At 39.7% G+C, this 25,594-nt stretch overlaps 2 protein-coding genes across 2 annotated transcripts; one reads left to right on the plus strand and one right to left on the minus strand.

The window, feature by feature from the left end:
- Positions 1 to 296: 296 nt before the first annotated feature.
- On the plus strand, positions 297 to 4,313 carry LOC102294253 (peptidase M20 domain-containing protein 2). Its single transcript, XM_005925718.2, has 7 exons — positions 297 to 898; positions 1,284 to 1,432; positions 1,554 to 1,696; positions 2,668 to 2,822; positions 3,136 to 3,262; positions 3,432 to 3,539; positions 3,651 to 4,313. The coding sequence occupies exons 1-7, from the start codon at positions 485 to 487 to the stop codon at positions 3,785 to 3,787; spliced, it is 1,233 nt and encodes a 410-aa protein (XP_005925780.1). The 5' UTR covers positions 297 to 484; the 3' UTR covers positions 3,788 to 4,313.
- A 1,205-nt stretch (positions 4,314 to 5,518) lies between these two features.
- LOC102293757 (gamma-aminobutyric acid receptor subunit rho-1) lies at positions 5,519 to 25,540 on the minus strand. The gene is made up of 11 exons (XM_005925716.3): positions 25,447 to 25,540; positions 21,654 to 21,863; positions 17,360 to 17,410; positions 17,166 to 17,272; positions 16,139 to 16,206; positions 14,644 to 14,867; positions 13,579 to 13,661; positions 13,167 to 13,307; positions 12,530 to 12,682; positions 9,442 to 9,638; positions 5,519 to 7,454 (listed from the first exon to the last, which is right to left on the minus strand). Exons 2-11 carry the CDS (start codon positions 21,758 to 21,760, stop codon positions 7,152 to 7,154), a joined length of 1,434 nt encoding a protein of 477 aa, XP_005925778.1. The 5' UTR covers positions 21,761 to 21,863; positions 25,447 to 25,540; the 3' UTR covers positions 5,519 to 7,151.
- Positions 25,541 to 25,594: the final 54 nt, after the last annotated feature.

Genomic DNA, 25,594 nt, shown 5'->3' on the forward strand with positions numbered 1-25,594 from the left:
TGTTGCAGACTGGACGGTCTGTTAAAGTATTTTAAAGGATAGATGCTCCAAAGTCATCAGCATCATCAAAGGTCAGGTTTTGTGAGTCGGGTGAAAGCTCTGTCTGCCTGTTTCAGCATGTGTCAGTCAATATGACACTAGCTAACGCTGTAATTAAGTTTAAATTGATAAAAAAAAAAGAGACTATTATGTTCTTTTTCTTGCTGTAGAGTTGGGCGTTTTAACATAGGAGTTAATGGGACCACGTGGCCATTTGAGGGACTGCAGTTTCAAGCACTTAACCTGTTTGCGTTCATTTATTTAGGACATGTGAAGCCACAGCGGACGGCGCGTCCCTCTGGGTGATCCAATCTACCACCAGCCGAGAGCAAATTCATTTTAAATGTAGGCTACACGGCCTTTGATCAGCCAGCAGAGGGAAGCACATCAATGCTTCACTGGGATACATTTCCTGTGTTTTTAGGAGTCCAGCTCTAACGCCTACATGCTGTCGGGCGATATGGAGAAACGACAGCAGATGAAGGACGACCTGCAGCGGTGCATAGACGCACACAAAGACGAGCTGCACAGTCTGAGTAGAGACATTTGGAGCAATCCTGAAGTCGCCGGTAACGAGAAACATGCGCACGACCGGCTTGTCCGCTTCTTTTCTCAGGACCAGACATGGACGGTCCAAAGTCACTACAAACTTCCGACCGCGTTCAGGGCCAGCTGGGGTCCAGTTGGTGGAGGGGTGGGAGACCCAGTGTTGAACGTGGGGTTCCTGTGCGAGTATGACGCCCTCCCGGGTATCGGCCACGCGTGCGGGCACAACCTGATAGCAGAGGTGGGCGCTGCGGCCGCTGTGGGGCTGAAGGCTGCTTTAGAGAACCAGACCGAGCTCCCGGTGCCTGTGAAGGTAACTGTCGCCGGGTTTAACGGACTTAAACAAGTCACACCATGAAAACCGAGTGCGACACACTGTGAAGCTGAAAAAAATCCCAAGCACTCCTTTAAATCCCCAGCTCTGTTTGCTGTGACTCAACAAGTGCAACAAATGTAATATGATGTGAATAATTAGTCTCATTTTTTATTTTTTCAATAATAGGAAAGAAACTTCTATCTTTAGAATATGTTATGATTAAATGTCTTAAAGTGGTCTCGTGTAGGGGGAGTGGATTTGTTACTCCAGTCTTTATTTAAAAGCGTTTCTGTTTTGATGAAAACTCACATCTACTGAAAAAGAAACTAACATTCCAGTGAGCAGACCTGACATTAAAATATTCTTTTACTCTTTATTATAGATAACTGTTCTGGGAACTCCTGCCGAGGAGGCGTTAGGAGGAAAGATTGAGCTAATCAATGCCGGGGCCTTTGCTGATATTGATCTTGTCTTCATGGCTCATCCAGCTCAGCAGGATGCTTCGTTTCACCCTTGCATCATAATCGAAGAGTGAGTTCTTCTTCACTGCTTCATTTCAAATTCTTTTACTTCTCTCTTAATCTCTCACAACGAACACCTAACCTTCACATTTTTTCGGGAACTCTTAACCGACCGTGCTGATGTTACACAGGATGTTAGTGAAGTACTATGGGAAGGCGTCTCATGCAGCTGCATACCCTTGGGAGGGAGTGAATGCCCTGGATGCGGCCGTCCTGGCCTATAACAACATCTCTGTACTCAGACAGCAGCTCAAACCAGACTGGAGGATTCATGGTGAGGAAAAGCTGTGGTAGGGTCACTTAAAGCTTCAGACTTTAGTGTCGACCTTGGAGAAAACGAGCATCTCATCTTTGATCCATCCTAGGAGGAGACACAAATCCCGGAAGGAAAATAAAACCCTCCTCTTTTCAGTGCCGTCAGGTGCCTCCTTCTCCTTTACTTCCTCATAGTTTATTAGTTCATCTAGCCGATAGCTAGCTCATCATTATCTGTCTGTCCATTCACATTCACAGGAACAGGTACGCCTCCTTCAGTAGGGGTCAGAACTTTCATACAATGATCACCTGATAGGTCTTCAACTAAATTTTGTTTGTTGTTTGTTTGTCGTTTTAAAGGTGTTTTTCCATTTTCATACGATAACCTCCATGCACACTGCTTATAATTTCGCCAAGTTCTCCTAGAATCATTAATATGGTTTATACTATCATATGCTGATGTGTTCACATGCATTATATTGACTATATGCATATTATATCATGCATAGTACTAAGTTACATGTACTTTACAGCTGCACGAGGTTCTCTGCTGTAGAAACACATGCCATGAAGCTCCCAGCATACAGTTTTTGTACTGATCTTAATGCCAGAAGAGGTTTGCACCCTGCTGTGTAGCTCTATGTGGTCTAACACTTCATGGCTCAGCTGCTGTGGTTTCTGCACGTTTCCACTTTGCAATAATACTTCTTAAATTTGATTGTGACATATCTAAGAGGGGAAAAAAATTCACAGACTGACTTGGTGCATCCTGTTACAGCACAATGCCCAAATTCAGTGGGGTCTTTGGAACAAACCATTCTAAAACAATTGTTGGTCTTTGACGTGTCAGTGGATTTTAATACTCATTAGTTTGTGCAGTGCAGTCCCCCAAAGACAAGGCAACTTATGATTTTCTTTCTGTATCACAGATTGATCATGAGCCGGGTGAGCTGCTGAATTATTGACGTTCTGATTTTGTCTTTGCTACAGGCATCATCAAACACGGAGGAGAGAAGCCCAACATTATCCCTGCATACACTGAATTAGAGTTTTATTTGCGCGTCCCGTTGCTCAAGGACCTATGTGACCTGAAGGCTAAAGCTGAAGCTTGCTTCAGGGCAGCTGCCGGAGCAACCGGTTGCCAAGTATGTTTATGTAAAAGCGTCTTCAGTTTGCTTTCCTGTATGTTGGAGACATGTAGAAGCAGTCTATGTTGATACAGCAGTGCTAGAGAGTACTGCTGTTATATAACAATCCCCCTTTTTACCACATCTCCATAATTACTGTCCAAGTGCTGAACTTGTGTTACATAATTCATGATTATCTTCAGGCTCCTTTTCTCCTTCGTCTGCATGTGCTTCAGGCAGTTTACATTACTATGCATGCATGGCCTTATGTGCTGTTAAACATGACAGGCCAAATGTGCTATGGTCTTACATTTACTTGCATTTTCATTAGGTGGAGATCACCTTCCCAACCCCTACCTACTATAACATTCTACCTAATGCCACACTGGCAAGCATGTATGAAAGCAATGGAAAAGCTTTGGGAATTCATTTTCCAGAGCAGACAGCCAGCTTCTGCGGTAAGCATAAATGACAATATTATAAATCACTTCTGTCCCTGCTCTGTGCAAAAGAACTGTATATGACAAAATGTCTAACAGCAGAACTGTGATTTAGTGTTTTTTCAGCATTGTTGTTCACTGAATCGACACTGAACCACTATCACAGTGAATTTTAATCACCTGGCAGGTTCTACAGACTTTGGCAACGTGTCATTCATAGTCCCTGGTATTCATCCGTTTTTCTACATCTGCACTGATGCATTAAATCATACGGAGGAATACACCGAAGCAGCAGGTATTTTGGCACTGATGTTTTATAATTAAACCGAATCAGACTGTGATAAGGGAAATTTAGCCATCATCTCTTTCATGTTTACTCTGTGCTTTATATTTCTTACTCTGCCAGGAGCTGAAAAGGCCCAGTTGTACACCCTGAGGACAGCCAAGGCCCTGTCTATGACAGCTGTGGATGTAGTGTGCTGTCCTGATCTGCTTAAGAAAGTGAGAGACGACTTTAGACTGGCCAAACTGAAACAGAAGTGACTGGAAGGCAGTGATTGTCATGGTCCTGGGTCCTTTTGACCCAGCGTTTTGTGTTTTCTATTAGTGTGATTGTTGGTTCTGTTCTTCCTCTGTTTAGTGTTTACTCTGTCCTGCCCGTGTGTTCCTGTATTAAGTCCGCGTTTCTTAGTCTGTGTCCTTGCATGTGTAAGTTCCTGTTTTATTGTGAAGGTCTGCGTCTTATGTGAGTGTTTTCAGTTCGCCTCCCTAGTCTCGTCACGTTAATCACTCCCAGCTGTGTCCCTCACCTGTGTGTAATCTCCCTGTGTTTTCTGAGTGTTTTTCAGTCGTGTCTTCTGTCTTAGTCGTTGCTGGTTCGTCTGTGTTGTTCCCCTCCATGTTCTCGTGTATTCTCCCTGCATCTCTGTTTCTCGACTCAAGGTTTCAGGTTTGTTTTTGCGTAGCTTTTCCCAGTTTAGTTCATTCTTAGGTTTTGGTTTTCTTCCTCCTCCTTGTCCCTGTTTGTTTCACCCTTTTGTTACGGTAATAAAGCTCGCTCACAACTTAAGCAGTCTGCATCTTGGGTCCGTTTATATTCTCACACGGCCTGCCTCGGCACCTAGTGCATCATTGGAACTCCTCCAGCAGCTTGAGCCTATTGCAGCTTAATTACAGGATGATTCAGGGTCACCTGATCCAGCCTTAAACATAAGCCTTATCAAAAAGAAGGTTTTAAGCTTAATCTCAAAAGTAGAGAGGGTGTCTGTCCCCCAAATTCAAACTGGGAGCCGGTTCCACAGAAGAGAGGCCTGAAAGCTGAAGACTCTGCCTCCCATTCTACATTTAAAACTCTATGAACCACAAGTCTCTGGTAGGACAATATGGTACTATGACTTCTTTAAGATATGAAGGACTTTGCATGTGAGGAGAGGGATTTTAAATTCAATCGTGAGTTTAACAGGGAACACATGAAGGCATCTAATATCTTTCTAGTCTGTGGTAATGGACAACATGAATTTACTGATGATGAGTTTGGCATACACTCACAGTTTTACACCACAAACCTCTAAATAAATCAACCCTAAATGTATTACTCTATCCACGGGTAGCCCTATTGTACTTGATTGCATGATCATACTACCTCTCTCTCAGTCATTGAGATTTCTAGGCGTACTTTCATCAGCTACACAGCTTGATAAAAAATCTTGGCTCTTAAGAGTGGGCCCAGATGTGGTGGAAAATCAGGTTATGGACATCTTTTTGATGCTTTATCCTTTTCTGCCAGCTTTGATGTGGTGATGCCTTTGTTCGCATTTTCTTTCACTAGATTAGAAGATGGTGCACAAAGTTTAAATTGACACCTTCGGGATGTTGCTTGGATCAAAAAAAACAACAAAAACATGCTTCAGCATATCCCACTCTCTCACTTTTCTGTGAGGAAAGCCTTAATGTAATTGTATATGTATATATCCTTTTACAGACACGTGAGTGGTTAATGGCATTACATAATACGCAGTGTATATGATTTGTTTTAAATGCTCATCAGCACTCAGACATGTGCCAGAGCGAGAAGAAAGACCTTGGAGCTGTGAGCAACCCAGTGACTAATAACAGTAAAGGCTTATCCTCCAGGACTGTTTAAATATACTGTGTAAGTGAGCAGAAAAATGTGATTAAAATAAAGGGATCAACTGTGTTCAAATGATCCAAAGTGTTGTGTTTTAGGTTTTAAGCATCTCTCTGTTTCTACGATGTTCAGCACTCAAGCTCCGATTTTCAGAAACCAAAACATTTATTAAACATCTTCCCATACATGACAGTTTTAAATACCTGTAATATTTTTTTAAAATATCTTTTGCCTAACAAAGTATAAAGTTGTTTTTAAGCTGAAAAAGACGTTAAAACTAGCAACTAACAGGTCACAGCGAACCTCAAAGCCTCACAACACCAAACAGAGGAGATGAGCTTCAGTTGTATTTAAAAATAAAAAGAAGAAACATTAAAAAATAAAAAGAGTTAATATCATAGTCGGTGCATGGGACTTCTAAACATACATTTTTACATTTGTTGTTTTAATCGACTGCATTACTTTGCGTTTTTTACTCAACGTTGTCAAGTCACACAAACGGAGCGCAGTAGCTTGACATCAAAATAACTGCATTGATACAAATTTCACAAGAAAATTGAAGCTAAACTGAATCATATTAACATGCTGCAAAGAAAACGTGGAACTTCAAGAATAAGCTCTGAATTTGCCTTTTTTTAAAAATAAAAACATTTACTTTCATTCAGATGTTTATTTGCTTTCGTGCAGAGTTGGGAGAGTGTGGTGATATCACTTTCATGTCTGCAGTAACTATGAAGGTCTAGCCAGGAGACGGCTGAGCTGAGCACACAAGACTGGGGAAAAGGGGGAAGCAGCTGGGCGAAATTTGCCAACTACCACCTCAAAGGCTGACTAATTAACAAGATGTAATCTGTTTTTTTAATCTTTATAAAAATTGACATTCTGTTGGGAATTTAATTGCCAGACTCTTTCTTGCCTCTGAGCGTTAGCTAGGCAGTCATACCGTTAGAAAAATAGTAGGACTTCTGAGTATTAGCTAAGCATTTATACCGGTAGAGAAATAGTAGCACTAATCCCCCTATAAAACCAGGCTTTTATGGTTGTTTCTGTATGGATTCAGTCAAAATATATAACTTGCTGTAGTTATTATAGAAATGCTGGACGGAAACAAGTACCTTGGCTGTTTAACCTGGTTAGGGTTTTTATGCTAAGCTAACTGGCTATTACTGGATTTAGCCATATATTTAATTACAAGTATGAGAGTGGTATCAAGTTTCTCGCCGCTATATAACAAACAAACATATTTCTCAACATGTTAAATTAAACCTTTAAATATTTTTAGTCTCTTATTGATTGTCAGGTGTAGCTCATAAGAAGAGGAAAAAGGATCCGTCTATTTGCTGGCAATGCTAGCCAATGTCAGTATGTTTTCAGTTCACACTTTCGGTGTTGAAAGTGTGCTTGGAGTCACTGCATCTAGAACTAGAAGTAGTTAGCCTGAAGAGTGACACAAGTCCATGTACGTGCATCTCTGCATCCTCAGGCGACAACAGCATTCAGACATCTTTCTGTCACCAGAACTATAGATACAGCAGAAACCAGAGAACTGATGAAGTGACTATCGATGACTGTCCTGTTAGTTGGTCGCTCATGTTTCTTTTTTAATCATCGGTGTTAAGTGGCTGGGTCAAGAAGGCAATGGTCACCAATCTGTTAGTGGTCCCCATGCATCTCATGCGCAGTTTCTCTGTCCCAAACACTTCAAGTGTAGCATCATCTTTCCTGAGCTGAGCCCCTGCTGTCCCAGCATGCACAAAACAGCATTTCATGCATCATAGGTTACAAGTAGATGGACCAGTAGATGATGTTAAAAAGGATGTAGGCTCCAGGAAAGACGACCCTTGAGTACTTGTCTATGGCATGGGTGTCTATCCAGATGTTCACGTAGCCTCTAGATGCCTTCACCTGGCCTGTGATCTGTGGGTCGTTCAGTGCCACTTGGGCCAAAATTCGTTCCTGGCGGCCCCCGTTTTCTGGCAACCCATAATTTCCTGTGATGTTGACATCTGTGGACCCATATCCAGTGATCTGGGGGTCGATCATCATTTCATCGGGGTTGCCAATGCCGCATGTACATGGAAGCTAGCGAAAAACACACGAAGAGTTATGAATTACAGTAGACTTTCTATCATTATAAATAAGTGAATTCCTCCTATATGTATGATTGTCTGTACACTCATGGCCTTTAAATAACTTTGGTAGGAAACATTTATGGAAGGATGTTTGTGCTGGAAATCTTCCTCGGGGTACGTGGGCAATTTGGCTCCATATGCTGCAGCAGTTGGCAGATGAAGAATACCAATATAGTTAAAGAGCTGTAGTCCCAGAAATAATTTCCCATAGCCTTGAGAGCAGCTTAAAGTAAGCCAGTTAAGAAAATATATCTGTTTATTGGAAATGCATATAAATTATTAAATCATGTTTTCATCAGTTTATAATTATTTTAATATGGAAAATATTTCAGTATAAAATTCAGGTCAGCCTAATCAGAGTCGACTTAGATGAAACTATTAATACGTCTCGTAAATGTTTCCATTCTTGGTTTTATTAACTGTATTATTTGCAATAACCATGTACCAATAACAAGATTCAAATTAAGAAAAGTAGAGCATTTTCACAGATTTGTAGTACAATTAAAATTGAGATATATTAGGTATATAAACATATACACAAAGTGCATCTGTTGAAGGTTGTTACTTGTGCGGCTCTGTAACATTTCCAGCTGCTACTTTTGACACTAATCACTAGTCTGCAGTGCACGTTCAATGTCCCCATCAGTGTGTCAAAACAGAAACCCTTCATCTTGAATTTCAATTAGCATTTTGTGGAAGAGGAGGAAGTCTCAAGGAGCACTTTCTCCAGCAATGTCAATTGAAAAGTTGCGCACACTTATCTTTGGGCTCGAACATTATAGACTCTTTCTCTGAAAACAGCTGCTTGGTCTCTCAGACCCAGCTGTCATCGATATGATCCTCTAAGTGAAAGTCTGTTCATTTTGACACTGATGTTGTTCACATTTCGTGCCAGTTTAAGGTTCGTGGTGAAATTGCAAACTTGTGTCTGTATAATTTGTCAGAACAGACTTTTGCGAGTGATCTAAAAACAACTATGCTGGAAACAGCTTTGCTCTTTAAGGTATGATTGGCCAAATTTAAATAATTTTTTTGTATGAGCAGAGCATTTTGATCACTTCTTGTAAGCAATGACATTAGATTAGATTCCCTTATTTATGGTCATGATGATAATGTTTTGAAATGCTCAGTTAATAAAGTAATTCCAGTACAATGCGAGGTAATATACAAACCTGAGATTTACGACATGGCCAAAAGCTTCAAATGAAAATTTTAGAACTACAAAGGGAAAAAATGTACTGTACCAAAAATATGACGTACTGTGGAAATTCGAAAATTAGAAATTAGAATGAATATCAAACAGGTAAGGAGTTACAGCGCCTAACCTGTCATAAAACAAGAAAACACATATTTTAGAATTCTGTAAAAAACTTGTTTAAAACTAAAAATTGTATTATTATTTATCAGGTAAGTAACAAATGTTTTATTCCCAAATCTGAGCCAGCACACAAGACTTTAATCAAGTATAATATTTTTAAAAACTAATAGTTCTGTTCAGGAAATGCAAGCAAAATAAGTAATTTGAGATTCTAATTAAAAAAATAATAGTGTGCTTTATTACTCTAAATTTGAAAATGAATGGATGACTAAAATAATTATATTTTAGCATTAACCACTAAATACATAAAAAAATAAACCTTACATCGGGCAGTGGACAAACAAATTTGTTAAGTACTGTTTTAGGTTGTAGCTTTCACAGCTTATCCAAAAAAAAGAAAAGAAAAATCAGATATTTGCATCCTTACACTACTTCTAAAACTAAAAAAATGTGTCAGAATAAAACATGCTGCTGCATAAGTCATTACACAGATGTGGTGAAGATAAAGTATCTGTGTAAAATTTGTCAGTGTGAGCCATTAAAAAAAAATCAAACGTTAAGTCTGTTCTTAACCAGAGGCAAAGTCAGAGGAGGAAAAAAACATGAAAGGAACACTTACTCTCTCCCTCAGCTTCCTCTCTTTCCTCTCCTGTACGGTGGAGAGGTAGTTCACCGCTGCGTACTCTATCACCGAAAGGAAGACAAAGACAAAACTGACCCAGAGGTAAATGTCCACAGCTTTGATGTAGGAGACCCGAGGCATCGAAGCATTGACCCCGGTGATGATGGTGGACATGGTCAGCACGGTGGTGATGCCTGAAGGGAATCGAACAAAGTTTAGTCACAGCTGTGTTGCTATTTAGTCTCCCACAGACTAAATAGCTCAGAAATGGCTACATTTGGGGTGTAATAAATCAGAATCTTTATGTTCACTATAGACTTTGGTGAGATTCCACTAATAGCTTCCACCTACTCACTGTGAAAGCTGATGGGAAACTGGGGGTCTGGACCCCCTGAAAGGATTTGAGATGATTAGTGATGAGGGTAAGGAAAAAATGCACTAAATGTCTTCCCTAAAAATTTTCCACTAGTAAAATTTGTCCCAGCTCAGATAATTATTGCATAATACTGTGAAACGTACGATGATTCATGCTTTTCCTAGGCTGAATTCTAATAACCCAGCTCGTGTCAGTCTTTTCTGCTAGCACCACTTGGCTTAAATTGGGGGTTTTGAATCAAACGACTGTCGGATGGATTGCCAAGTCAGCGCTAAACTCCCTGTATAACTTCACTATCAGCTAAAGATTCAGAGTCTTTAGTTTCTTAATAAATTCTTCTTGTGTTGGTAGCTGGTTAGCTAGCCTTACCATGCTAACACGCATAGTGATAATGATACACAGTGTTTAGCCTAGTGTTTTCTAGCATAGCTGATAACTCTTTGCTTCAAGAATGAAATGGAAATTTTACTTATGTGGTACATTTGCCACTCTCACTGTGCTTTAGATAGAAAGAAGTACCCACATATAGTTTAGAACCTAGCATGCAGATGTAGATGATGGAGCGAGATGGAGGCAGATGACCTGCTGTGGCAAGCCCTAATAGGAACAGCTGAAAGAAGAGGAATGATCCTAACATGCATGGCTTTGGATTGTGGGAAGAAACTGGAAAGCACCAGTAGAAAACCCACTAGGAGACGGGGAGCATGGGGAACACGCGAGCTTCACAAGCCCCAGCCAGCCAAGAGGTTCAAACAAAGACGCTTCTTCTATTATTTAACAGTGCCAACCACAGCATATACAGTACTATGCAAAAGTTTGGCTCACTGATTATTTTGCTAGGAAAATGAGAAATAGATACAGTAATTTATTGAAATATGCAAACATACATGGGAACATGGCTGCAGACACTTATTGTTCTACCTCTTTCCTGATCTCTGTACACTGACAAAGATTTGATCCAAAAAATGTAAATTTAGATTCATCACTACATAAGACCTGTTGCCACTGATTTTTAGTCCACTTTTAATCCACTTTAGTCCGTTGTGTAATTTGCTATACCTCAGCATTTTCTCATTGTTTACCTTCCTTAAGAATTTTTGACAGAAACTCTTCCACTGAGATTATTTCTCATTAAGCTTTAGCAATAGTTCACGTGTCACATCTTTGCAGGATATTTCTTCTGTATTTCCATATTTCTTTCCCATATTTCTTTTCTGTTGACTTTCAGATAGTGTTCATCTGCTGTAGATTAGTGGTGTGCGGATCGATACTGAAATATCGATTCTTCCGATACCAGCAATTTATGTTCTAGAATCGATTCTCATATTATAATATCGATATTTTAGTACTCTGGGGTAAATTTGTAGTTTTTCTATTCAAATGAACGCAGTGGAAAGAAACTATACAATTCGGATCGTCTAATTTGGAAGGAACTACTTCCTCTTACGCCTTTCATAGTCATATGCGGAATACGGCTGTATAAATGTGTCGCAGCCCCTGGCGTGCACACTCACAACAATGGCTGAGCGCAAACAGAGTCCTGTGTGGACACGTTGTTGTGGCAACACCACTGACCTCGTCAAACACCTCGGAGTAAATCACATCACAGAATATGATAAGTTTATGTTGAGGCGAACTGAAGAGGAGGACAGGGACAGGTGCTGCTATGGCGAGACAGACGTCTCTCGCAGAGTCCTTTAGTGCTGCAGGCAGGCAACATGCTCAAATAGCGCACAACGTCAGTTTTTTTTATTTCTATATGATTATTCTGCATTATTAAGCAATAAAAACAAGTTGTCTGATGTCCTCTAATCTAATAATACAATTATATATTGTATTATGAAATGCAATGAAACATTAAGTTTTTGTACAGAGTATCGGTATCGGATCAGTATCGCTGATACCACCCTGAATTTTACTTGGTATCGGATCGGAAAGGAAATCAGTGGTATCGCACATCACTACTGTAGATAGCTTTTTAGGCCTTTTACGTCTTCTTTTCTGTCCTCACATTTTTTAAGAACACACTGCACATAATGCCAAGGTCAGCCAAGTTTCCACCAGTTAGCTCTTTGGGAAAGACTTGGTTGGTGCAAAAGATACTATTCAATGCATGTCAAGCTGTCTTATCTTATGGAGATTTTTCAAAGGCTCGGTTAAATAAATGGGAACAAATGTGTTTTTGCTGCTAGTAACAACGTGCCTGAAGATATAAAACTGGTCATTGTAAAGCAGCTCAACAAACAACAAAACATTCCTCTGAAAATGTTCAAACACAAGGAATTTAAAAAAGAATGTCCCAAGTGCTCAAGAGAGTTACGAGAAAGTCTGACTCGTTTGAAGCAAAAAATAAAGAAAGGAAAGGTGGCTCAAGTCTTTTGCACAGCACTATAAACATGAAAAAAAAACAACCCCACATATTGATTTACTTCATCGTTCATTTTTGAGCTTTATCTCACTCGGTGGTAATATGGCAAGAAATGAAGATAATTTCATTGGATTTCTGGAATGATCTAAATTACTGTATTAATATATAATCTAGTGTGTTCATTTGTATTTTGCAGTTTATTAGGTGCTGTTCATTGTTCTTTATTTTATGTCAGTTTAAATAATCAGTGTCATAAATGTGGGATAGATCTCAGTATTTTTCATGTCTAATTAAAATAAAAGTAAGGTAAAATAATAGTTGATTTAAGTAGCGCGGCGTACCTAGCGGTACCCTGGCGGGGACAGCCCTTCGGTCAATCCAGAACGACACCCAGGAGAGCATAACCATGAGAGTAGCAGGGAAGTAAGTCTGCAGCAGGAAGAAGAATATGTGGCGCCGCAGGGTGAAGTGGATGTACAAACGATTGTACCAGCCTAGGAAAAAGAAATATCACCATTATTCACACATTGTCATACGCTGGCTGGCATATATACCATATCAGCACTTTAAGCAGAGGTTCTCAGCTATTCTGGCAAAGAATGATAGGACACCAAATCCCTTTTATGCTTCAGGTTGCTCTGAAAAGTGACATATGATAATCAAAAGGCTGCCAGGCTCTCAGTGTGGCTTTCTAGCAGCATACAAGTAGTTGGCAGGAGTCCGATTCATTTTGTTTCGTAGTAAGGATAAAATATTAGTGTAGTCGTTTTGGTTTATAATTCAACGGACACCGTTTTCTTGTATGGAAGATTTGATCCTTTAGCTGAAAAAGACTTACAAAGGGAAATTAGAATTATTGAAGTTTTAATTCAATTGTGATTTAGTTTTGCATGCATTACGCGCGCGTTTGTCGCATTTACATAATCGGTTGGATTTCGGTGTCTGACTTAGAAGTAGGCGGGTTGTGGATTACGGTACCTGTGCTGCTGTAGAAAGCCAGCTTGGTGGTGGTGTGAAATTTCTGGATGAGGAACTGGGACAGAGATATTCTGTCGTCTGTGTTCAGGGATTCGTTTCCTTTCTTCCAGTAAAGCATCAGGTCGTCATCTGTGTACGCATCTGCAGAGGAAATGTGAACAAACCAAATCAGGACAGATAACGTAGGTCCGAAGAAAAAAAACAGAAGAAACACGACAAAGGTGCCGAATCCAAAGCCCCAGTAGCTTCTCGTAGATGCTGAGAGTTTCAATTACAAACCTAGGACTTTCCCAGACTTAGGACTGGTGAAGTTATGGGAAAAGAATTAGAAAATGAAGAGAAAAGATTCCCAGAGAAAATAAGAGGTATGTCTGTCCAACATGTTTGGCCAGATTCTGTTCAATTCACTCACAGCTCTCAATCTCCAGTGAGCAGGTTTGGGTGTCCAGGGGAAAGCGGCTGAGATCCATGTTGCACATAGCAGTGACTGTGACTCTGCAGGGAAAACAGGCAGGACACATCAGAGGAGCAGGAATGTCAGCTTCAAAAATCTCCTTATGCAGGTTTCTAAAGTTCAAACTCAGGCTGGTTCTTTTGTGCATCATAATGAGACTCTGACTTGACGTGTCCCTTTTATATAGCAGTTTTTGAAAGAGCATTATTAAAGATGTTTTTTTTTTTCAGGTCCCTTCTTATACAGCAGGGGTGTCAAACTCAAATACACAATGGGCCAAAATTCAAAACTGGAACAAAGTCGCGGGCTAACGTTAATATTTATTGAAATATATTTATTCCTCCAGATATAAGAATGAATCTTTTCTTATGGACTCAAACACGTTTTGCTGGAAAGCTGAATATGGAACAAGCGAAGCTTAATACTAAACAATATATATATTACCTGTATAACACCAGTAGGCCAGCTCTAATAGTAATTTGGTATGGCTTCGCAGGCCAAATGTAATTAGGCTGCGGGCCAAATTTGGACAGCTATGTTATACAGTCTCCCACTGGAGGGTTGTTTGAGTTCTATCCACTCTCACACTTGTTTTCTCCAATTTTAATCAAGTGTCCTTATGCCACAGCGTCACTGGAACACAAACGGGTTTAGAAATGACTTTCCTGATTGAATAGAGGTTAAAAAATGACTTGACTTCTCCCCTCCACTCTGCCATGCTGATTAGAATAATCAAATGCTGTTCCACGAAATGCTGATGGACCTGCTGTGATGTTCCACACAGGAAATCAAAGGCGACCTTTTTAGAGATTTTTGTATGGTTGTGTGTTTTAAGGTTGTTTTGTTTCTCTCTTTTTGGAATGAAACCTTTTTATATTGTGGTGGTTTTCATAATTTTCATTAAGCCTTCCTTTCACTGTGCCTATTAAATATAAAGTGCTTGCGAAAAGCACTTTCAGGGTTAAAAGCTCTCAGAGTGAGCGAGTCTTTCTTTGCCATGTTAAGACACGCAGTGCGGTTTACCTGAGACTGTAGAGCACATTGCCGTCAGGGTAAACCCTCAGCATGACGTTGTCGGTGGTGGTGTCGTGGATGAAAGAGCGCTTAGAGTGAACAAAGAACATGTCAGGAACCCAAATTTTCTTCACCAGGCGACTGTCGAAGGTCATGCTCTGGTTGTTGGTGCTTGGAAAGGAAAGCCGCTCGTCCTTCCAGTAATGACGCAGGTACAGCGTCATGGTAAAGTCCTGCAAGGGAGAAAGAAATGAGAGTGTTATAAAGTATTCGGATCTTCACTTTATTATAAACTATATGTCGTGCTTTGCAAAAAAAAGTCTAGCATTCGCAATCTATCTTGTGTCCCCTGGGAAAAGGTAAGTTATGATGCTGTTTGACTGATAATAATGACGATCAGTGTGTTGGTCACTAGTTTATGGACAGTTTACGTGGTTTAGTCCAATGTTTCCCAACATAAAGGTCACAAAATAAATCCATGGACTCTTGAGTTAAAATGAAAAAGTGAGTATTCATTTAATTTGTGCCTACTTTTATCATCTCACCTGCCTTCATCAAACTCAGTAAAACTTCCTTAAACTGAGTTAAGAAATGGCAAGTTCTAATACTGCAGTAATTAAGGTGTAATTAAGGCTTATGTTCATATGTTTGAGTAGAAAACAATTCTAAAGAAGAAGAGAGAATTGTAGAGGGTTTAGATATGAGAATGGCACAATGTAATGGTATGCTTTTAATGTTATTCTAAAGGAACAGCAATATTCACACTCATGAGGTTGATGAGGTGTTGCTAGTGTTCCTCATCGCCATCTATGACAAAAGAGAAGTGCTAAAGCTGCTCAAACACTGGCTCAGTAGTTGTGATGAGAGTTTTTGAGAATGTCATTAACGCTCACGTCACCCAGGAAATACTCAGCCGTGGCATAGACTGCTATTCTTTTTTAAACTCCTGACGAGACTAGCGTGTGAAAAATAGGACGTGTTAACAAGATTAAAAGTTTTAAATAACAGCACTGCAATATTTCTCCTTGAAATTATGCTGCCAAGAAACAGAAAGCAGCAAAAATAATAATAATAATGGATTGCATTTATATAGCGCTTTTTGAGACCCTCCAAGCGCTTTACAGTTCCACTATTCATTCACTCTCACATTCACACACTGGTGGAGGCGAGCTACAGTTGTAGCCACAGCTGCCCTGGGGCAGACTGACAGAAGCGAGGCTGCCATATCGCGCCATCGACCCCTCTGGCCAACACCAGTAGGCGGTAGGTGCCCAAGGACACAACAACCAAGACAGACAGAGCTGGGGAACGAACCGGCAGCCTTTCAGTTACAAGATGAGCTTCCCAACCCCCTGAACCATGGCCATGAATAAAAATAAGTCTGCTCTTATGGAAGACGAACAGTAGTTGTTTTCCTCTGCAAAGACAGGGGCCAAAGTGCACCTACCTTAAAACTGCACTCGGTATAACAGCTGAGCACTGCATTGTGCAGCATCACACTTACCATGTCCACCTCTGAGATGGTATCCAGACTTTCAACCTGAACATCTACACCAACAGGAATTGGAGGACCTGAAGGAAAATGGCATCATATAAGAAATGCATTAGTGCTGACATTATTTTTCAGCAAGCAAAAAGTAAAGATGACTTACTACAAGCAAGAAATCCTAAAGAAAAATGAATGCACTAATCGAAATAGGCAAGGACATGGTTTGTTTTTTCTGCCTGCTTATGGATGTGACAGCACCCACCACCATTTTTTTTTTATTGCAGAAACGCAGCTTCTGACAGGAACCGTGATCTCACACACACAGAGCAGCCGCTCATGACATGATGGTTACAGTTTGGCTCAGATTTCTTCTTTTGACCTATTTCAGCCTTTGTACTCTGCATCACCACGATCATCCTCCACCAGCGCACAGATACAATCAGGTCATAATAACGGCTCAAAGCGGATCCGGCGGTGAGTAAAATACAGCGCTAGCTTTCCCTTCTAGATGTACCTGCTGGTTAAATTCGGACACCGCCAAAAAGGATTCAGCGAGGGGTCATCTGGTGTTGTTTTCAGCAGCAGCAGATTGTTGTGTGATTAAAAGCGGTCTGACAAAAAAAAAACAGCACGTGGCTTCCTTCTTCTTTTTTTAATTTATTTACTTTTTTGGTTAAATAGGGCACTCTCATATTATCTCGACAGACAGATGCATAAAGAGAGCTAAAAAAGACATAAAAACATTACTACTTGGTGTATTTTCTGAAACAAAAGCCTGTGTGCCTTTATTTCAACATAATCCTAAAGAAAGCTGACATCAAATCCCTCTAACACGCAGCGAAGCGAAAGGAAATGTGTTAACACTCTGGTGTTGTGAAGCACTGAACTGGAAAAGGAAACTCTCGCACAACTTGAAAGGAGGTTGTCAGTCAAGAGCTTAACGCTCACAAGGAAGCCGCACAGATCGTATTCAGCTGCACTTGATCCACAAGGATGCTAATGTTATCTCTTTTTCTTTCCTAATTAATTAAGAGCTTCTGACCTCCAAACGCTGGCCTCATGGTGAAATCGTGATCGTCTATTCTCAGGAGCTGCTCGGATTTTGTCATCAGAGATTTTGTCATGTCTGGGCTTCGCTTGTAAATTGGGCTGGAAAAAATAATAAATGCACAATAAACATGTTGTTACACAGATTTGAATGTTGAATATAACCCAGAAAAGACTTGTACAACTTACCTTCCAGTTTTGTGACCTCCTCCGCCATCCATCCTGGCGTCTCTTCGCAACCTGTTCCATTAAAATAGATATGCAAATGAGACCACCTTACAACGCAGCAGAGCTTTAATCAAAGATATTGTGATGCTTTCTTTGGTTTTACCTTAGAAATTCAACCTTTTCCTTTTTTTGTTGGTTGTAAATTCACATATTTATTTGAATACACTGAGGAATGCTTCGTGGTGTTTCTGTAGGTTACTTTCGAATACTATTTTTTTTATTCAGAGTCTGGGATGATCAAAGGCCAAATACAGCAGAAACTGTGTTTGAATATTGAATACCAAGAGGCAGACAAGCAGAAAAGCACCCTGGGTATATTTTTCCAGATTTGCTTTTTAATCGTGTGGAGATTTTTTTAAGGTTTGTCTGTCGTAAATAACTGCTTTTAAATATGGGTGACAAAGAAAAGCAAAACATTTCGCCTTGGTGTCTGTAAAAATGAATTTCGGCTCACTTTCTTTTTTTTTTTACAGATTAAAAAAAAATAACGAGCCAATAATGAAAACCATCTGTCCCTGCACCCCACCCCCAGCCTAAATCTATGCTGCTCTCACGTGTTGTTTTGAACATTCTCCATTCCTAAGGAGATGTAGTACATCCGGTTACGTCAGGCACATTTCATCCACAAATCACATGAGGGCAAATAATGCCCATCACATCCAATTTAGAGCAATCCAGCTCTTTTCTGGTGTCACTTTTCAAGAGGGCTGCCTCTGTATAAATGTCTTTCAGGCAGCATATTCAGTCCGCACAAACACACACACACAGCGAGAGAATGATAAACTCCAAAAAAGCATAAAATGGATTAATAGAGTAGAGCATGCTGTGACAGACAGAGAGCCAAATCCCTGTGACAACTACAGACGTGCATTAAGGAAATACCACAGAGGAAGAGAGAGAGAGATGGAGGAGAAACACAAAGCAGAGAGAGCACAAGAGCAAAATGAAACAGTGAGGAGAGGGTTTCCATCGCTGCTGGCTCCAGCGCTTTCATGGGCAACGGGTGCTGGGCCCTCCTCGTGTGCGTCTATCCAGCAGCTGGTTCCTAATCCTCTTGGCAGAAATGCCTCTCCAATCCTTTCTCTGCCTGCCTACGCCACACAGCCTGTCTGCACACTGCTCTGCTCTATGGCCCCACATTGTTTGCTTTTTCAAATGTTTTTCTTTTTATGTTTTCTGCCGCCGCGGGCTCGTGTACGCACGTCACTGCAGAGTCTGCATGAAGGTTAATGGGCCATATTTGCGTGGCGGTCGATCTGGACACATTTATGTATGCCGGTCCACGAGGGCAGAAAGCAGAACGAAACATTAAAGTAAAGAAGAGGGCGTTCAAAGTTTATAGAACGATTCGTTCATTTACATTTGAAAAAAGCTTCACAACAACTACTGAACATTTGCTGCTAACGTCACAGAAATGAACCGCTTTACTCTTGGCTAATAGGCTAATTTGCCTACAGTTATGCACGTATAAGCTGAATTTCTAGAATATTAAAACATTTTTAAAAAAGCCCAACCAGTCAGCTTTAACCAAGCATGTAGCAACTAAATTTTGTCTTTGTGCGGCAAGGAGTGATTCTTTTTTCTCATTAAATTTTTTTCTTTCCAAGGAATCATCAGAGCGACCATTAAAATTGATCCTTTAAACCTCATGAAGGTTTTTCCTCAGATCTTTTCTTATGTTGGGACTCTGCTGTCCTACACAAATCCTCCCCCCTCTCCCCAACCCGCAGCTCATCCTCCTCAAGGCGGCGAGTGAAGAAAGTAAAACAGTTAACACTCCCCCACAGCCCACGCCAGCAGCGCACAGACGCTTCTGCGATTTCACACTCAAGAGAAGAGGAGTGGAGTGATGAGAAACACAGGGAGAAAGGGTTTGATTTCTAAATACGCATATGTGGTCCCCCTCCCTGCACCCCCCCCATGCTAGAAGAGAAATGAGAGATTTACATTTGATTTGTATTCACAGGCTGTGCATGTCAGAGCAGAGAGAGGACTGATGCGAGAGGACTTTTAACAAGTTCGGGAAGAAAACAACAAACAGCGAAACACAGATGTGATAAAGAAGACGACACTGGCATTTAAAGATTATGCAGCGGCTTTGAGCCAGTTGTGCTTCCTGTCTTTTTCCAGATTTTCCACAGACGATTACGATTGTGCTCCTCTTGTGCTTAATGATCTTCTTAATCATCTCGGGGCTCAGAGGATCACTTTAAATGACTGGAATTTCATCGTGGCTTGTTTACATCTAAAGAGGCAGCAGACACTGCCTCCAATAGCATCACACACGCTCGCTTACTATCCTTTAAACCTAAGGACTACTAGGTGTATCAAAGACCAGCAGATACATCACGTCAAGCTTGTTTATTTCACTCAGTTTTAATGGAGAGCCGATTGCTGTTTGGCATCAGCTCTGATCTATAAATATCACCAGTTATAGCATGAAAAATTGATACTGTATCTAAAGGCTGGGGGATTATGGTTTGATAGGCTTTGTTGAAAATATTAAGTGGATGCAAATCATTCAACGCTGATAGCGTACAGTTTTGCACTTTGCCGCTTGGTTAAATCTTATCTTTACCAGAGATTAAAGCAAATACAGTTTCTCAGCTGGAGCAGCTCTAGGCTAAAGTTGAATTATTTGCACATATTCTACAAGAAAAGCATTTATTTGTAAAAGCTACACTGGAAAAGGCCAATCTGCACTGGTTATTTATGGGGAAAAGTGCATTTATTTGCAAAAATGTCAGGGGTGTGCGCTGATCAGAGTCTTGCTTTCATTGAGTTTTAACACCATCTGAAAGTGTGCAAATAATCTTGTAGTAGAGCTGATAGAATGACTTAATCAACCGATATCATAATTTCAATAATTATTAATATTCTAGCCAAAGGTCTTTAACGTATTCAGCTTCAAAATGTGTTACGAAATCTCACGAAATAGCAAACTGAGTATTTTTTCTGCTACTGAGTGGGCTGTTGGCATATTTCACCAAAAAAGCCACTTGAAGATATAATCACACTCTGCTCATTTGAAACACTTTTGCCGGAAATTTAAACTGTTGCTTTTCAAATACATGATGAACATATTTCAGAATTTTAATACAATCTCTTTTTTTTGTGCTTTCATTTGAAATTAATGAGTGAAAAAAAAAAAAAATGGTAACATTTTGTCAAAGTGTATGATACTTTGTTTATTTCCTACCAATGCGATTCAGTCCAGTTCAAGTGTATCTGAAGTGTAATAAACACCTGTACCTCTATATTTGCATACTGATAAAAACATGAAATATTCTCAGTGGAGCTAAACCAACATGTGAATTAATCAGGTACTTCACTGACAGGTTTATAATCTCCAAGTATTGCCAAAATTAATTACTTTTTTTTCCAGGTCATTCTTTCATTTCTTCATTTTGGTCATTTCTTTAATTGTTACTTAGAGCCTTACTTTGTCTGTAAAATATCTTTAAAATTATATTCTTTTTGATAATATTAAGATATTCTGCTTTCTAAATACCTGACATCGGATTGGAAACTACATTCAAAGATTAAAAGATCAACCTCCTGTGGCTCAATTTTGATTTTAGTGTTTATGTTTTGTAGTGTGAAGGTCACCTTTCTTCAGCTATGCTACACAGTCAAACTGCAAAAAACAAAAAAAAAATCCCTGCCGTTTAAATCACTGATGTCAGAGCCTGTTTGATCAATACTGTGCAGAAATGAAGCGACTATATTGACTCCCACATCTAGTTCAGTCCTAAAAAAAGGTGGTAGTGGGGTGGAGAGTGGGGGGTAAAAGTCTAATCCAATAGGTGCATTGACAAGGCAGCAATTAGCCTAAATAATCACCTGAAAATGAAATTGACTACAACTGCTGCCGGTAGGGAAAAACGGTCATTAACTGATCTGCAGCATTTGCGGGGCAAGAGAACACAGCATTCACCAACAATACATAAATAGATGTGGGGATTTAGGTCTCCCACTCTATCCTCTCTCCAATCTGCTGTCTGAAAAAAAAATCTATTTTCAAAGGGGGGAGGGAGCGGCACAGGTGACACAGGAAACAGTGGACAACACTGTGTGCACCTAAAACAAAAGAAAAATGAACTAGAATAAAATTAAGTTCTTAATGAAAAACTAGAAACTTCTGCAGATCGGTTTCTGTGCACATCTTCCAATAAATGATTCAGTTGAATCCTGCTGAGGCAATGCAATCAGTTTTTAAAAAAGCCCTATATATTCAACACCTTGTTGCTTTTACCTGCTTTGTTTGTAGGTTTCCAGCTTGTGACCTCTCGACTGAACCATCTTCCCAGCTGCGCTCGCCAGCCAAACACAGAAGAGCACAAACGCCGCATCCACCTGCATGGTTCACATTCCCCAGAGGACGGACCTCTCCTGTCAATCAGAATCCACTCCCCTCCTGGGTTCGGAGCACTCTGCCTTCCTGATACATTCCCTTCTCCAGCGCCTGAGCCGATAAGAAGGAGAAAAACAGCAAGAGAAGCAGCAGCGGCGACAGCAGCACACTGGGCTATTCTACGGCCTGAGTAGAAAACATCCTACGGTGCTTAATCTGCACAGTGGGAAAAGCAATTTTGACTAAACCCATAAATCCTTGAGCGTCAGATGGTACAGATTTGATCCCTCCAGCGGCGGATGTGCCTGCCTCTCTGTGCTCTGCTGCTCTCAGATACCCTGCACTCTGATGTGCTCTACTCCACTTTGCACCGCCCAGAAACACCAATTCTCACAGTGATGCAGTGTGCTCATTTGTAAGGTCAAGCTTCAGAGATACAGAGGCATAGAAGCTGAGAATGAAGAAGCTCTGAGGCTTACCAGCTCCTTCTGGTGCTGGAGTCTGATTTTGACACTTTTCCAAAAATGCATTTCTGCTTGATGCTTTTTGCAGGATTTTATGAGGTTTCATGACGGGTGAGTGATTATCTTCCATCCTGCTGTGGTGTGTGTGTGTGTGTGTGTGTGTATATATATATATATATATGTTATATATATTATATGTTTTGTATGTTATATATATAGTATGATATATGTGTGTATATAGTATATATATATATATATATGTATATATATATATATATATATATATATATATTATATTTATATATATATATATATATATATATATATATATATATTATATATAATGTATATATATATATATATATTGTATATGATATGTATATATGTATATATATTATGATATAAGTATATATGATATAGTATATATATAGTATATATATATATTAGTGTATATATATATATGTATGTATGTATGTGTATATATATACGTATGTATGTATGTATGTGTATATATATACGTATGTATGTGTATATATATACGTATGTATGTATATATATGTATATATATATTTATTTTCAAGAGACACAGATATGGGAATATTTTTGGATTTCCCCAAAAAATAATTACACAGGTAGATGTGTTGGCAGATCCAGCAGTAACAATGCCAACAGAGTTCCTCAACAAGGAAACTTTAAATCCACATCCTTCAGGTTATATATAATACTAAATATATTATATCAGTAAAGCTAATTATATTTTTATTATTTACCATGTTTACAATCAGTGATTTGGCCCTATGTATTGTCTTAATGATAATAAATATAAACACTACACGTATCTGGTAATGACAGCATACAACATTAAGTCTAAGCATCAATCGTCTTCAAAAAAAAATGAAGCCAGCTGAAAGTTCAGTGCTTGTGTTTATTCAGTTTAGCAACACACGTGCGGCTGCATCGCTATTTATCTGTCAAAACGTGCTGTCCGAGTGAGCCAGTCAAAAAAAGCCTCGCCGCTGACGTCACCATCCGCCCGGACATGTGTCCCCTTTTCTTTTTTTCCCCCCTTTTGGCACTCTGAACAGTTGGATTATAAGATCACGAATTTGGGTTAGCTCCATCTACGTCAATCTAAAAATTGGTGTAAGTAATGTTAAGCATGGTTTGTTTGAGATTTGCAGATTTGTATTTATTCATTTTTTTACAGTAGTAGTGCTGACCGAGCAAATGCATCAGCTACCTGCTGCAAAAACTGACACAGACAATCAACACCCAGGCATACAACACTAAAAACCAATAAAATCCATCCTTCTAGTTAAGCTTGAATCAAATTACAGCTTAAAAGCACAATCAGAATTTTGATTTCTTTTTAAATCGCTGTTATTATATTCTGCGAGGTTTTTAAAGAGTGAGTTCACACCAAATTTTGGAAAGATGAAAAAACATCGCTGCTCGTCAGCGGAGAAAATCCGATTATTGGGCTAACTGCTGTGACTCTTTGGTTCATATTTGTGTTTTAACAGAGCCATGTTAGAAGCTGAATAATAAAGTCTGCCAGCGCTGGAGAAATTATTCTTTAGTCCCGGAAGACACACTTAAGACTTTCTGTCAAAGTTTTTCTTATTGTTTCTTCAGTTTTAGCACAGCATGGCAATGCATTAAAGATGCATCTTTCAGTTCATTCTCAAAGCTCTGATTTTTCCATAAAATTCAATTACAAGGCTCAGTGGGATGGTTTCTGTGTATATCACTTGTACATCTTTACTACTTCTTTTCAGTTATTAGCCAACATGTATAGCAGTACAAATATATCTGTGATTACGGACCTGATAACCCAATAATAGGCATGACATAGTGATTAGTTAATGAGTGATGTCTAACCCTAACCCTATCTGCAAATATGATGACATTTATAAAAAGCTGCATATCTGCCGTATAGAATCATTTTTGCACTTGGAAACATGGTGCCATAAAGAGCTAAGGCCATTAAAATGTTTCTTATGTGTCAAAAAGATGTTTTTTTTAGCACAGGGGAAGGGGGAGTAAAAACAAAACACACAAACATACACACACACACACACAACCCTCTGCAGTTCAAATTCAGATCAAATCCAGGAGTGGGTGATGCAATCATCTACATGCTGCTGAAAGCTTACTCCCATCCAGATAGTAACTGCATTGTGAGGATTGCCAATTTTTGATTTCTCAGGTGCATTTAATATGATTTAAGCTGCAGCTAGTGATAGAGTAAATACATAAAACATAAGCAGACATGTCCATCATCTCATCGATTACTGATTACCTGACAGACAGGCTGCGGTATGTGAGACTGAGCAGTATAGGAGCTACACAGGGGCCTGCGGCGTCTCCATTGCTACTCACGTTCTGCACCTCAAACTTTTAGCACAACTCCAGGTCATGCCATCTACAGAAATACTCTGACAATTCAGCAGTGGTTGGAAATGTTAGTGATGGGCAGGAGGAGGAGTACAGAGCACTAAAAATAGTGATCTACGTCAGTATGAAGAGGACGGCTACACGACTCGTGTCTATCCTGGGACAGGATGTTGATGTTGTGGGGGAGTACAAGTACCCGGGCATCTACATTGACAACAACAACAAAAAAAGGGTAGGATGAGAAGGCTCTGTTTCCTAAGGAAGCTGAGATTCTTTGATGTGTGCAGCAAGATGATGGATCCTGAACCATACACACTGCCAGACAGGAGTGGCGCACATTCTCCAAACAACAATAAGAATGCATCATCATTTCAACTTCCGTAACAAAATCGTTTCCGAAAAGTATTTTCTCATTCATTCATTAAAGAAACTGTCTTGGAACTGCTATTGGCACATACAAATGTGTCTTCCGCATTCTCAATAAAGCAATCATTTATAATAATTTGTTTTTGTTGCATTAATATAGCATCCATGAGTGTCAGTCCCTGTTAAAACTGATATTGAAAGACTGGAATATGTTAATCTGTAGTATGACATCTATTTTGCGTCATGAGGGGCTGACATATTTTTAAACTGTTATTTATTTATTTATTGTGGAAATCGTCTTCGTTCCCATGGCACAAACAGAGTAATAACACCAAAAGCAAAACTATCAAACTAAAAATATCAGTGAAATATGGGTCAAATTGCTATTTTAAAGCCCCTTGTTGCACAGACTTTCACAATAAGTGATTTTCTTCCAAACTGGCACAGGGGATTACAGGGTATCTTACCTGTTCTACCCTTCTGCTCGACCCACATACAAGAGGTCGCCGTGCACCGGTCACACACAGCATTAAGCTCCTGTGCTGGCTGCAACATCTGTGCCTTAATGTAGCCAGAAGCTCTTAAAACACTCCCACGTGTTTACGCTGTGCCTAT

The sequence above is a fragment of the Haplochromis burtoni genome, unplaced genomic scaffold, assembly GCF_018398535.1.
Source record: "Haplochromis burtoni strain Fernald_Lab_line unplaced genomic scaffold, NCSU_Asbu1 Contig_86, whole genome shotgun sequence".
NCBI classification, from domain to species: domain Eukaryota; kingdom Metazoa; phylum Chordata; class Actinopteri; order Cichliformes; family Cichlidae; genus Haplochromis; species Haplochromis burtoni.